The sequence below is a fragment of the Anomalospiza imberbis genome, chromosome 9, assembly GCF_031753505.1.
Source record: "Anomalospiza imberbis isolate Cuckoo-Finch-1a 21T00152 chromosome 9, ASM3175350v1, whole genome shotgun sequence".
NCBI classification, from domain to species: domain Eukaryota; kingdom Metazoa; phylum Chordata; class Aves; order Passeriformes; family Viduidae; genus Anomalospiza; species Anomalospiza imberbis.
This window is the reverse complement of record NC_089689.1, coordinates 19,939,085-19,954,402: the sequence shown is the minus strand read 5'-3', so window position 1 is coordinate 19,954,402 and position 15,318 is coordinate 19,939,085. Positions and strand designations below refer to the sequence as shown.

Here is a 15,318-nt window from a genome sequence, read left to right as displayed (position 1 = left end):
ATTGTGGTAAACAACATCACCAAAATAATTTAGGCCAATACAATTTGCATTTCTATTAAGCCTGTTGGCCAAAGCAGCCAAACTGGCTCAGTATTGGCCAAGGCTTCAGTGTTACTCTCACACAGACCTGAAAAGAAAGAAAGGAAAAACGTTAAATCTATAATCTGCATGGGGAAGAAGACATGGCACAATCAAACATTAATAGATATACATCATTGAATGGAAATCTTAAACATTATCAATTTAATCACTAAATCAGGCAGAAATCCTCATTAGGGGAGAAAAAGTAACTCCGTCTTAAAGAACTTGCAAGTGAAATGAGTTCTAAGAAATGCTGATTTCAGACTGTTATGCAGCCTATGCAAGTTTTCATTACAAAACACAGACACTTTCAAGATACATTTCCCCAAAGCTTTTTATTTTTAAAAGTTCACAGAAGGAGGGAGAGCAGAAATAAATTAGAGTCATATAATCTTCCATGAGAAACTTTCTCCATTTTTTAAATTTGCTTTTCACCACTTAAGAAATGCAAAAAACTATTTGCTCATTATGGTACAGAAGTGCTGAAGTGATAGCTGTGGCACATGTGATTCAGTTGTGGAATACTGAAAAGAGACTTCTGCAGGACAACTCTTGGTACTGAACCCCAACTTTCCTCTCTGTCAACTGCAGCCTGAGTTTGATCTTCACATGGTTGAGAAGACACTTTCATTATATACACTGCTTTTTTCTGCAGTTCATAACTTTATGGATAAATTAGTCTCTTGGGTGAAATATTTTATGCTTGTCTTAATCCAAAGGTTAATTAGTCTGGAAACATGATAAAATTCTACCAGGTCACACACAGCTCTGTAACACAGACAGAGCTGAAAATCTGTACATAAGGTCAGTGATCTTTCTTGTCCCAACCCTCTTCCCACACTGCATCATATACAAAGGTTGTCTTCTCTCCAAATACCACAGACTCTCTGAAATGCACCATTCTCAATTTGTGGCTTGCCTTCCACTTCATCTATTTTTATCAAGTCTGAATAATCCTGACCACATAAAAGCTTTTGACTTCACAATGCAAAGATGGATGAAATCTTCACTATTTACCAGAAACTAGGAGCATCTCACTTCCTCAAGCCATACTGAATGGATAATTAGGAAAGCTTTCAGATCAGAAACTTCCTTTTTATTCCTTCCCTCTAAGCACCCATCAGAGAAGAGAATGCAGCAGTTCTCTAACATCAAAAAACCCCTTAGTGTCATGCTGTCAGTATCAGGATTGCCAGGGCTGCAGACTTCTGCCCTGTATCAGCTGGTCTTTCCAGTCCCTCTCACAGGAGTACAGTGCAATCTGTGCTTATCACTGCACAAATCCTCTCCACCCAGGATAAATTCACAGCTGAATGTGGCCTTAGCCCCTTTGCAAATCAATGATTTAGTGTAACTCAGCCCTGCTCCAGCATGCAATGATGCCCCCTCCAAAGGCAGATTGGACCACAAGTTCCATTTACTTCTGTGGATGTGGTAGCTGAGAATAAAAATCCCTGATTCCTGAAACAAGAGACTGAAATGGGCACAGTGTGCAGGCACTCAGCAAGAGAACTGGACCCAGACTACATTTGCTTTTCTGTAATCAATAACAGATACCAGCTTTCAGAAGGAAAAACCAGCTGAAAGAAAAAACCCTCCACTCTCTAGAAGAGACACAGCATCACTAATGATGTTTGTAAGGATACCTGTGAACAGATTCTCGTATTTGCTTATGCCAAGAGAACAGCATTTCATCAGAACTGTCATTAAACATAAAAATATTCAGCTGGCACAGACCAAGAAACACTGATTGTCTCCCCCTGCTCAGGTTTCTTTCTCCACTCATTTTTTGTAGGAACCTCACTTTTCAGTCTGTAACAGAAGCACAGCTTAGTCACACATTTTGTCAGCCTTTGGGCCTGGTCACAGGCACTCCAGAGGACAGGAGAGCACCTGGATGTGAGCACACTCCTACTGGGGACCTACTTTTTCTTCATTCAATAATAAAAACGCATTTTAAGATGTGATCGTGAAAGAGAGCTGAAAACCTGAAATGATCAATACCTATTTTTATCATCCATGAGTGTTCTAAACAATATCTTAAAAGCCCATTGCAGGACCTGTCAATGCAGTTCCACAGTACAGGGTGCAGACATGAATTCACTGAGGCATGGGCATGCTTAGCTCACACACCTATCCATGCAGAGTCACAGAATGCTGAAATTCAATTCTGCTCAAAAGGTTCCCATGCAAAGAAGCATCAGGAAACTGCTGCCATCTGGTTTGTCTTCTGGATTCCATTAGAAAGATCATCTGTGCACCTTGGAGGAAGCATCTATACTGCAAAGCACACTTGGCCTGCAGAACACAAATGGTTTGTGACTGAGGGTGACATGGCTGGCTCCCAGAGGCCACATTCCAAACTGAGCTTGAAGGCCTTCCTGGGAAAATGAAAAGGTTACTAACTTTAAATAAAAAATAAATATATAACACATATTTACAGAAAATTCTGTGACATTCCTGTACTTGCTGTCAGACTGTAACTGTTCAAGGAATAAAAGCTATCACAGCATAGAAAATACTGTCTCACAGGTGTAGCATAGGCAACTTTATGGTGTCTCAGAATGATCCATTTCAACTCCTCACTTCTGTGCATACAAAAATGTTAAAAATGCCTGAAGCAGAGTTTGCTGCATTCCAGTCAAACTGTTGTTCTCACTTCAATTTAATCACCTTCACATGCATACTTACTGAGTGCCTCTATTCCTAAATTGCATTTTAATAACCCACCTAATTGCCTCCTTTTCCCTAAGCAGATAAGCTTTTAAAAAGACAGAATCTTTGGTATCTATTGCTACTGGCAAAATTCGGCTGAGTTCTGTAGATGTTTTTATCACCTCCCGCAAAAGGTGGCGGAAAGAAGGAAAAATTGAGTAAGGCCTGAGGAGTCCAAATAAGTGTTACAGCAAATGAAGCAAGGCACAAAGCTCTGTCAACTTGACTTTGTACACTTTTTAAAGTGAGGCAAAACTTGCCTTTAAAATAAATATTTGATTAAAATATTTACTACAATTGAAAAAGAGTTGGATTAGGAAAGGAAAGCTAAGCAAATCCTCTAAGGAATTCAATTGGATTCATTTCTATACTGGGTCTATACATTTCTACGTGGACTGTACACAGCAGATTTTACTTGACTGTTGTATTAGAAATTGCTCAGTGAGAAAAAAAAAGGTTTTCTGATTTTATGAAAAGTCATATTGTATCAGATTTTGGATATGAAGTCATTGCTTTTGAAGGACACTATCCAAAAAAAAACAACCCCCAAACCCAGCACACTGTGAATAGACCCAGACATCCAGCACCAGGAATGCTACTCAGACCCATCCCACAGAGTGTTCCTCTTTCCCATTAAGTCACATTGTTGTTGGCAGGGGGGATCTGTGCACCAGTTACATAAAAGCTTCTGATCAGCACAGTGGGAAGACATGTCCAGTATTATCTACCCCATAATATCAGTTTACAGAACTATAGGGACTGTAGGAGTGCTTTAGGTTCAATCCCTATTCCTGGGCCTTAAGCCCCTGCTACTGAAAACAATTCCAGTTCTTTACCAAGAAGTTCCACAAAGAGGTGGAGTAGGCAAAAGTTTACCTTCCCATAATGGATCGTTTTGGACCTTCAACATCTCCAAGCCTAGAAAATCTTTGGAGACAAAAAATCAAGGCTTTAGCTCTTGAGCTGCACCACACTGCTGTTTTCTCTGTTCTCTGGAAGCCTCAGTGGCTTCTCCACAGCCCTCCCAGGCTCACACAGCTCTGAACATTCACCTCCTCTCACCTGAGGCTGGGATGCCACAATCAAGCTGGAAGAGAAGAAAAAAGGACAAAAATGTTTATGCACTCAGATTTGTATGTGCTGTGCAATAGGAAATGCTCAGAACCATATTCTAAGAAAAATAATACTGACTCTGATATTGTGTGTGATTATAGATAATTCCTAATAACTTTGGAGATATGTGTAAAGTACTTACACCATGACTGCATCAGGTAAGCTTTATTTTGGTTAAAGGACAGAACAAGTTCCAAAAGCACAGGGCAAAAGCTTCTCCTCACTGACTGATGTGTTTCTACACATGCACAGATTTGCTCTTCTCTTCACAAATATCACTATATTATACAGACAAAACCCTTCTAGCATACATTCATCAGTAAATGTCAAGGAAGAACAAATCAATATGCCAAACCAGAATTTACAAAACACAGGCAACAAAGCACATTTTCTAAGGGCTCAGAAACTACAGAATACAATGGTACAATTTATATGTTCTTCATCCTGATGCCAGAGTCGATTTTCTTCAGTGCAAAATCCAGTGCACTGAAAATTTTGAAAGCATCCAAGTTCATATTGTATGCAGTGAAAATACAACACCTGTGAAGGGTTTCTAATGGACATGGTGAAGTCCTTGCAAGTTTTTTGGCCTTCTTTTTCATTAGATTCAGCAAGGTCATAATTTTCATTTTACTTTCACCAACTCATAGAATTCTAGACTCAAAACTGCCTAATGTGAAAGGACTCGCCTAAGGGTTTTATTTAACAGGGAAGAAAAATATTAAGAAAAAAGAAATCAATATATTCCAGAGTATTTTTATTTTTGTGAAGAAAGCTTTCAATATGCCATGCCAAAGTCTGCAAAGGGGGTTAAGTTTTTATTGACAGAATGACATCTTAAATAAAGTTCTCCACAATGTCCAGTTCTTTAGTAAGAGATGGCTTCTTCTAAGATTTACTTCAAAGTATGGTGGAAAGAATTTGCCCATTTACAATCCAGAAGCAACCATGGAAATCCTGTTACTGAGTTTAGGTCCTGCCCTTTTTTAAGTTTAACCAAAAAGAAAAAATGCTCAGAAAAGCATTAAAATATGTTTAAATCAAGACAAAATGAAATACAGTAACATTAAAACCATTTTTTAGAATCTTTCCAGAAGAATGGGCAGAAAAGATGGCTTCAAAAGAACCTTTAGAAGCAAGATTTCAACACAACCATAATCCACATGCAGAAAACACAGGAGATACCCATGAACCCAAAGTAGCAGCCAGTGCAAGTATCTTGTTTGCTCCAGTTCAGAAGACATGTTTCATGTGCTTGATTCCATATGTTTTGAAGAAAACCATGATGATCAATGCCCAGAGTCCTAAAATAAATCCTCCAGGAGGATGCCAATCCTTTTGCTTTGGTTTCTGGAAAAAAAGAAAAAAAAATTGTACTTAGTTCTCACAATAAACAGTGTACTGTGTTTATCAAGTGCAAAAACATAACCCTTGCAGGAGAACAAAATACCAATAAGGTGTATTTCTTCCTGAAGTAGAAGCATCTTTGTGATGTGATGGGGAGGCTAATGGGAGGCAAGTAGCCACTCAAGCAGGGAGGGTAAGTACCACAAAAAGGCCACTGGAACTGTGCCTGAGACACCACTTTGCCTGTGTGTATTGCTATCATGGGAAGTGTTCCAACTCATTTGTTTGGACAGATTTTCTTGTATTTGGTCTCATGTTAATACAAGAGAAGAATTCTGTAAGTATGAGAAACAGCTCCTACAAAAGAGAAAAGAGTGTTGTTTTTCCACTACTTGTTTTCTACAGCTGCTTTTGTACTCAGAATTATGTGAATAAACAGGTATCTGACCCCATACCAAGTGAAGACTCATCATTACTGCAATATCATAAAACAAAATAGGACTGTTTTTAGTGTCAATCCCATTTCCCAGAGGCCTCATTTGAGTCTAACTGCCTTTCGCTAATGTATAAATATATTCTGCAATTCAAACTTCTGTCTCCCTTCAACAAATTTTTCATATTCAGTAAAAGCCATACACTGAAATTGAAGGCCTTTTCTGTCTCACAAGTAGCAGCTAGACAAGGTAAAACTTGCCTGTCTTCTTCCTTCTCTTACTACACCAAAAATTCAGACACTCCACAGTCAGAGAATAGAGAAATGGATTGTAGAAGGCAAGAGCTACTGTGCACCCCAAGATCTGTCTCTGGGGCTAAAAATAAGGTGACTAAATAAATGCAAAATTTTAGTTAAGGCTATCATGACAAAAATACCAGAATTATAGTATTTCAAAGTATAACAGTCCCTCAGGCCTGTGCCTGCTCTTGCCCTCAGCAGGTATGTTTTACAGTCCTTCCAGGCAGACAGGGAGGATTTACTATTACGATAATAAATACTGAAGCACTTGCTGAGATTTTTATTCCTGCCTTACTGAAAGATTTGCACCATTTTGTCCTTGTGCAGAATGAGACACAAGGGGCACAGACCATTTTGGTTTTGTTGCATTTAAGTCAAATCTAAAATTCTCTTTCTGCCAAGTGAATAACTATCACAAAATATGTTGCTGTTTTAATTTCAGCATCAATCCACACAGAGTAGCTTGTTCTCTGCTAAATGTACCAGGGAGGCTGGTGAACTTTAATGAAAGAAGGAACAGTTTGCAGTGTCTGTTCTGTCAAAACAGCTTTCCTATCAACACAAAAACAATGTTTGTTGATTGCTCAGGTCCCACTTTATAAACCACACATTCTTAGCTTTAGGATTTTTCTGTAAGTGTTGCAATTTTTGCTGTGCTTGCAATTAAAAAGTAGAACAAATAGTCACATCACCTGAGACACCCAAAGAACTTGGCAGTCTGAAATATTAATGATTTTACTCTGATACAGGAATCACAAAACCAGCATTATAATTTACATCAACCACAACAAAACCAAAGCTGTGAGCAGAGCAGGTGTCTCTGGATGCAAAGCACTGAGCTCCCTGAGCAGCACCCGTCAGCTGCAGCGTGTGCTGCTGGTGATCTGCCACCTCACTGAAATTCTCAACTGCACATCTCATCATAAACATCTCTGAAAACCAACTCTGCCCGTTCAAAAGGCTGCCAGCACACCTCGCTTCTGAGAATAACAGCACATGACACTTCTCCACACAAAGGGACTTTCTTGTTTAAATCTTCCTAATTAACCTGTAACTTCGTATGCATATTGCAGTGCCTGTTCCATCAATCTCTTTGTACTATCAATCTTTCCCTTCTTGGATCTCAGACAAGTATCTTACCACAAAGTGGCACCTGACCCTTCAAGACAAATGACTTCAATTTGCAGCCAGTGACACTAAAAGCCTCTCTTTCCTATTTTGTATAGAACACGTAATTTAATTTCTTTAAAGAATTTATATGAATAAATATTTATAAGGTGATCTATGAGTGTGGTTTTACATTTTGTCATGTCTTGTACTGAAGTCTCCATGGAATTGTGCAAGGGAAGAGAGGCCAGTGCAGCAGTGGCTCTGCACTGGGAAATCAAGGACATATATATAGTCAGTTTAAAGTCAGGGGATGCAATGTTAAAATGTAAAGGATTAAAACCATGAAGGCATGACAAAAATTATATGAGGCTGTACAAAAGCTACATACTCAGTAATCTTTAAAAACAAATTATCCTAATAAGAAAGATTTAGAGACCCAGCAACTGAAATATACACATAAATATTACACCACAATAAAAGGGCAAAAATATTAAACTCTGTTGAATATCTGTAACTCAATATCTCTAAATGGTTAATTGAGCACAAAATCATACTGAAATAGGCCAGTATTTTCCATAAGGACATCAAAACCTTATGAATACCTAAAATGGGATTACACAGATTCACATTTAAATCCACAAAGTATACCTGCAAGAGCTGAAATACCCAATTTCATTTAAATTAACTTGCTCATAGATTCCCAAGAGAGTTCACCACTAAATTAAAAATATAATTAGTTGTCAGACTAACAAGTTCATATTTCTAAGATCCTAACAAATACAACACAGAAAGCTTCAATAACAAACCTCTGCCTAGGTGTGCACATCAGTTCAGCAGCAAAGAGTGCTGGAGTTCCTTTACAAAAAGCTGCTTTTAGCACCAGTGCATGGCCCCATCTGCATGGGACATGGAGCCACTGCTCCCATGACCTGTGCCAGCCAGCTGTGCTTGTCACACGGGCTGGCAGGCCCTTCCAGCTGTGCCCCTGCCAGCGCAGAGCCAACAACTCCTTCCCGTGGCAGCGCCGGGGCACCCAGAGCCAGCGGGCACCGCCCGAGCAGCCACCACCCCGAGCTGTCCAGGGATGGGATACGGGATACGGGGTATGGGATGTGGGATATGGAGTATGGGATATGGGGTATGGGATGGGATGGATGCCCTCCCAGAACCACACGAGTGCCTCATCTGTGCTGCTGCAGAAGCTGCTGTAGCTCTTTTGTGTAGGCAAAAGGGGAAGAGTCACAGAGATTTCTCCTAATGGGAAAGACTATTACAGTAAGAAAGAATTCACTTTAACAGCAAATGAAAATCCTTTTTAGATCCACGTACTGGAAAAAGGTTTAGAAAAGCCAGAATTTCTTTCTATGCTTATACCAGTTCTGTGGCCACAAGCCTAGATAAACTATCTCTTTATATCAATTTTAGGATTGATCAGATAGCATTAATGTAAGTAATTTTTTTTCACAGGTTCTGGAAAAAAAAGATTCAGTAGTTCTCCTATGACTATTGCCTAGTTCAGAGTCTTATTTCAGCAGATTTCTGTGAAATTCAGGCAATTTTTACACGTCAGGCATTTTCTCACTTGCAAGAAAATGCTAAATGGACCAAAACCATGTTAAGTGTCACAGTATTTTGATCTGCAATTTATTATCTATCACTACTATGTTTGATGTGAGAATGTGTACTACAGACTGGCTGCACTACCTACAGATTACACAAAACTTGTTCATATTTGGGACTGCTCTGGAGGAGCAGAGGCAACTTTTTGCTCAAGTTTTTCTGAATTTCATTGCAGTACCCACCAGCAGGAACTGCTTCTGTAACTGACATATTTAGGTATTGTGATTCACATAACACAATGCCATTCCAAACACTCTCGTTCCTACAATTCCTACAGTAACAGTAGTAATGCACAGGTGAAATGCACGTTCAGAATGGTACAATCTGTCATGAACAAATACATTTAGCAGCTTAAGGACTAGTCATTATGGACTGGCTGGAGATTCCAAATTAAAAAGACAGGTAGCTAAGCAACAGCAAGCTTCCTCCTGTGAACAGTTTTTTGCTGTACACTCTCTAATTCTGGTAGACTCATTATCCCGTGGAACTTAAAAACAGTTAACAGAGAGTTGCTCCAAGTCCTGTAATTAAGGAAAGGATAAAACAGTGTATTTTCAAACTGGATGGGTCTATAGGGACCTGAATGGAAAGTATCCAAGACTTTCAATGAAGGTGTTTCATAAAACATGCAATACATGTTACTCCAATAAAAATGAGCTTTATGAAAAAAAAAATTAAAAAGCTGAAGTGTTAATTAGAGGAAGCATGGTTTAATTTTAAAATGTTACATCACAACAGAAATAAGATTTAAAACATCACATGTTAACATTTCACATGGACAACACTGTCTAAAACTTATCTGCAAGGATAAATTCAAGTGTTTTCCGCACCAAAGACTGTTGGATTATAATATCCAACATTCTTCCAACAGAACTCTGTCCTAATGCTCTCAATAAGCCCAAAAATATTGGCACAGTAAGCTTTGGGTTAAACTCACAATCCACACCTGCATAGCTGCAGCACAGAAAGCCGAGCAAACAGACAGGAATTAAGTAATTACCAAATTAAACAGGGACAGACAAATTCTTCAATCTCCTCCAGTACCTTTTTCCAAAGAGGGCTTTAAGAAAGAGTGTAAATGCTTAGAAATGAATGTGCACATCATCCTTGTTGCAGGGGATGTTCTCCCCAGCCTGAGGCAGATGGTGTGTGTTTGTAGCAGGAGTGCAAAATATCCCTGTGCAACTGCACAAAAATAACACATCAGAAGCACTGGGTGCCAGGGAGTCCATTAAAGTGGCAGCTATTGGATTTCAAATTAATCCCTGCTTAATTCTCACTGCAGTTTCAGCACTGAGTGTCCTAGACCCAGTTTTGGCCTAATTATTGCAGCACACGTGGTATAAAACATTCCAGGGTTCTGGGGCTGCCTGGCAGACAGCAGCAGCTACAGCCAGGAGAGGTTGTGCCCATCCTCTGTGGGCTTCTCCCCTAGTCCTGGGGGCCAGCAAGCACTCGCAGGGAAGTGAAACACACTTGTCTGTGCAGTGCTTGCACTCACTGGGGTGAATTTCACATATTTTGGGAGATGAATTTCCAAATTTTCTTCTTGGTCATTTTCCATTTAAATGAATGTTTCTTTTTCTTCCACTGCATACCAAAGGTTTTCTTTCTTGTTCCTCAAGGTACGAAATTTTATGTGAACCTCAAATCCAAAACTGGAACAATCCACTGGCTTCTCATCTCAGAAAACTGATCTCAAACTGAAGGAAATTCCTTGGAAAAACGAAATTCTGCTACACAGTGCACTGTGCCAAGAGCACACTATGTATTTCCTAGAGGCACTCCAACAATTCAGGTTTACGTGCAATTTGGAATTTCAAAGTGGGTAATCCTTTCAATTCTTATGATAAAGCACACAACAAAGTTTATTTTCAGAATGAATTTATATGTATCACAAGCAAATCACAGCATTAAGTATGTCTTCCAAGCTTTCAGTGGAAGTCTGCACTTCTAATTTTTCGGGTACAGTTTGGATTTTGGGGTCCTCACAGGGGAGTGGGGGAAATCAAATAACTCCAGCCACCAAGTAATAGTTTAATCCTTTCTGTGCCCACAGCAAGATTAAAGTCATAAGAGAACTCCAGCATGAACAGTGCCTGTTAATCTGCAAAACAATTTAAAGTATTTTGTCTAATCTTCTGGTTTGTATTTATTAACCACAGTGCCATGACTACTGATATCTTCAATATTAATAAAATAACGAAGGAAGTTCATTCATCAACAACAAAAACTCACAAAGGGTATGGGAAAAAACAGCAGCTAAACTAAATTAACATCAATACCAACAACCGCATTTTAACATTTACTTTGTATAATCATTGTAATTGGAACAATACTGTTATGATAGCTTTACTTTTTAATTTCCTTCTAAAATTCATAATCTAGAAGGGCTTTTTTAAAATGAACTTCTACTTATTACTGCCTACTTTCAGATTTATCTCTTAGTGTTTGACAGCACTGTAAAGTGCTTTTAGTGGTTTAACAATTACTCACTAATCTTCCAACCTGTGATACAATACATAACATACAACTTCTAATCAAAGTGAGCCTTGCCAGCACCTGGGAGCTAGGGCAGCTGAATTCCCAGACAAGTCAGTGCTCAGCTGTGTTTGCCCACCTGGCAAACACAAAAGGGATTGCACCAGGGGACTCCAAACTCAGGTGTGTGATTTGCCATACCCAGAAAGAACACACAGAGACCATTCCTACCTGTCCTCAACAGCCCGGCATGGGGCCGAGCTCTCACCTGCTCTGCTGACACCGAGCTACATACTGGAATTCACAAATGCTTTAGAGAGGAGATGAGAAAAGGCAGATTAGGTTGTATTTAGGAAAAAAATGCAACTGCCTCTATTTAAGGTATGCTAAGCAAATTGTTTTTTATATTTTAATCAAATTCATACCTGTATATGAAGCTGTGATCATGATTTTCCACAAAAGGCCACCTAAGTCAACAGCAAATACATGAATTACATTTGCAAACACAAAGGTTCACGCCAACTGAAGCATGCAAAATACCAGATGAGCAGCTTAATTAAGTAGACTTGGTATTCAAAACTGTTACTGCTACTTAGAAAAGCATGTTCCTTTTTTAATACGTTTCTATTTAATTAATTTAAACAAGAAGAGGATTATTAGCAAAAACAAGACTAAAGGCAAGAATTCAGTGCTCAGTGTCATGCCATAAATGGAAAGATAAACTCCTTGAGGTCCTTACAATGGAGGGAATCAGAAAATGACAAAAACACACACTGGTGAGGCAGACCTCAGCAGAGAAACCTCCAAAAATCATCAGATATAAAAGCAAGCCACTGTCATTGAAACTGGGTTAAGCAGACAAAGACAGCAGAGAACAAAAGAGGTGAAGGCTGCTAGAGGGACAAGAATATTTTGTATTCACAAAAATACAGTGGTGTAAATAGGGCCAAGCTATTCTCGGCGTATACGAGAATGGATTGCAAGCAACCTCGCCCCCGATGAGTTGCACTGTAACAGCCCTGAATAGGTCACAGCTATGTGCAACAAGGATGGGTGTTACAAAGAGTGTGTTGGCTGGTAGGAGGGAAGAGTCTGAGGGCCGTGATGCGAGGAAGAAGGGTCAGGTGGCCATGCAAGGGACAGGAAAGAGTTGGGCGGTCTGTGCCAAGAAACAAGTGAAGTGTCCTGTCCGCCTCATTTCCATCTCTAACGCGAGGTCTGTAGCCACATCAGAGCACTGCTGTTTCAAGGGCATGCACTGCTCACCTTCCCCTGGGAAAAAATTATCTCAGTCGTGTTCTGTGCAGCTCTTGTTCACATAAATGCAGCATTGCACTGCCAGTGGGATCAGACAGAGCCAACCTCTCAGCTCTGCAGAGCCAAGGCCCCCACACGGGGGCACATGCACTCATGGGCTCCCACCTGTTTCATCTGGGATCATTATTCCAAGTACCAGCCTCATCCAGCCCAGCCTTTCTGAGGAGCACAGCCCTCCTACTTCCTCCTAAGAACTCTGACTTGGATTTCCCTTAGCATCTCTCTGAACCACAAGGTGAGTCCACTCAAATGCTTTTAAATCAATTTTTTCTAAGGTTTTACTCCTAATCTTATAATATTAATTGTATGCTTAGAACTTCCATGATGAAGTATCATTCTGAGTATTCACATTCAAAGTTTTTTTCTGTTTATATAGAGAAACCATGATGTTAATAAATTATTATGCTGTTTCTTTCACAGTAGTAGTGATGGTTCCAATCACACTTTTGTTTCTGCACGTCCCGTAAGTATCTATTCATTTACTGCCAGGTGACAGGCTGTATTAGCAACAGATGTTAGACTGCATTAGTTCTCATACCGAGAATGCCACATTGAGTACAAGATCTAATCAAATACTTCAACAGCTACATTTGAAATCCTTATACACGTAGTTTTTAATGACCATTTCTCAAATCTCTACAGCTATAATTTAAAATGTTCTCCATTACCCTAAGCTCTGTGCTGCATTATATGCATATGCAGTAAAGCTCCACATTTTCTAGCTCCAGCTTGCAAACGTGAAACACTGAAGAGGCAGGCATGAAATGAATGGAAGGAGAAGCAGGGCTGAGGCAAAGATGCCTTCACAGTTATATGAGCAATATCAAGTATGGCTGTACTTTTACTGCAATACATTTTCATTTTCAGTGAGAAACCAGTGAGTAACAGCTGGTGACAGACCAATCCCCACCACCACCCAGCTTTTAAAGGTGATTCTGTATTCAGTAGTTTTGCAGTCATAAGCCAAACAGGTGTTCTTACCCGAGTTTATGCTGTATGTACTCTCTTATGGGAAAAGGAGAAAGATCTTTTCTGAAATATCAACCCAGTACTTTTGGGTACCCTAGCTGCTGTAGAAAACATATCATAAAACATGGACACGGCAGTCATACAGGCACTTCTTTAGTGGCTGCACATAATTACACCTCCACAAAGAAGCCATTTCTGCTGCATTTGGTATGTCAAAGGACAAGGAGTCCCAGAGAGCAGATCCATTCCTGCACAGAGTTTTTGTAGGCATTAAGAAAGAATAGCAGATTTATGGGATCATAAATAATCACTGTTCCCACGTGACATTTGCATGACACAGCTCATTAGTCAAATACTATGTGGGGCTCACAAAGAGCATCTCCCCGAAGAATGAATGAGTGAAGCTGAGGACACACCCTCCCAACACCCTCACAAACCACCACATGTAACAGGAACAGAATCAACAGCTTCCAAAAGGGTCTTTAAAAAGGATGAAACCACACATGGTTTATCTAGGGGCAAATCAGTTGCTCCTTTCCTGCCTCCATCTACACTAATCACAGGTTACTGCTCTATTGTCCTGCTGTCATCCAGTCCCCTCTAAACACCACTCATCACCCATTTGTCAGCCACGCATTTGTAGATGGGCTTTCATGTTAAGCACTCCTGAAAAGAATTAAATCACTGGCTAATTCACAGGAACGCCCACCATTACAGAAGGAGTCATTTGCACAAGGCTCAATCACAGCTCCATGCAAAGAATTTGCACAGGAGCCACGATGCAGGATGCTGTCTTGACTGTCCAATAGTATAAACACAACTGCTCCATTACCAGAGTCCTCATTCATTTACCCCTTCCATTCATTCTTCAAATGGAAATGATTTCATCAAATTTCAACCCTCTGAGTTATTTAGGAAAACAATTCTAGACAGAGCACTAGAGAGCAGCCTGCCAATATCTCTGTCTGTGGCCATTCATCAGTGCTGTCAAGAACTCGTGAGTTACATTTCTGTGCTCCTCACAGCATGCAACTGAAGAGTAAACAAAACATAATTAACTTAACACAAAAAAATCACCAATAACACCTAGGATTACATGGTTAAGTGGGATGAATGTGCAGATGTATTTGGAGCCTTCAGTGCCTTCCCCTGAGGAAAAGTGTTCAGAAAGGTATTTGCTGTCACAGCACCACAAAATATATCAAGATTGATAACATTTATATTTTTCCTTATCAATGTGAGCTGATTGGTAGCACCTACTTTTTATGCTGCATAAGCTCAGAAGAAATACAGTGGATAGAAGAAAAAAATCGAACAAAACTCCTACTGCTAATTTTACTACTCACTGGAATACCATTTAAATAAACACTGTCTATCAGGGAAGCTTTCATGTGTAAACAATTAAAAAGTAATGATTAATAAGCACTGTACAAGGTTATGTGAGAAATGAAAATGTTACACAACACCAGAAAATGGAATTAAATCTTGCATCTTGGACAATGTACTATAAAATACTTCAGTAATGTGTTTGATACAGGAAGGTCCCAATCCAGCATATATTTAGTGACAGGTAACACAAACTGGGTCAAAAATGTAGTCTTACATTCAAATTACACATGTGCTTATACACACACCAATACTACATTATTGCAACATCAAGCAATACAATAAGAATAAAGACTACATACATACATAAAGACTAAATATATTTCCCTTTGCCTAAAGATCTTACAGCATCCTCTCCTTTCCTCTACCCAACACACATCCCTGCTCACACTCAGCTCTGTTAGTCCTGCCATATTATTCCAGGGACACAAACACAACCCATCAGA

General features: G+C 39.6%; 1 protein-coding gene across 1 annotated transcript in view; it reads right to left on the bottom strand.

Annotated features, from left to right (window-relative positions):
• Positions 1-4,649: 4,649 nt before the first annotated feature.
• The window catches only part of PIGK (phosphatidylinositol glycan anchor biosynthesis class K), a 64,730-nt gene continuing 54,061 nt past the window's right edge, over positions 4,650-15,318 (bottom strand). Inside the window, exon 11 of the mRNA XM_068200034.1 lies at positions 4,650-5,259. Coding sequence (XP_068056135.1) covers positions 5,143-5,259 — 117 coding nt within the window. The 3' untranslated portion in view covers positions 4,650-5,142. The remainder of the gene's footprint in view (positions 5,260-15,318) is intronic.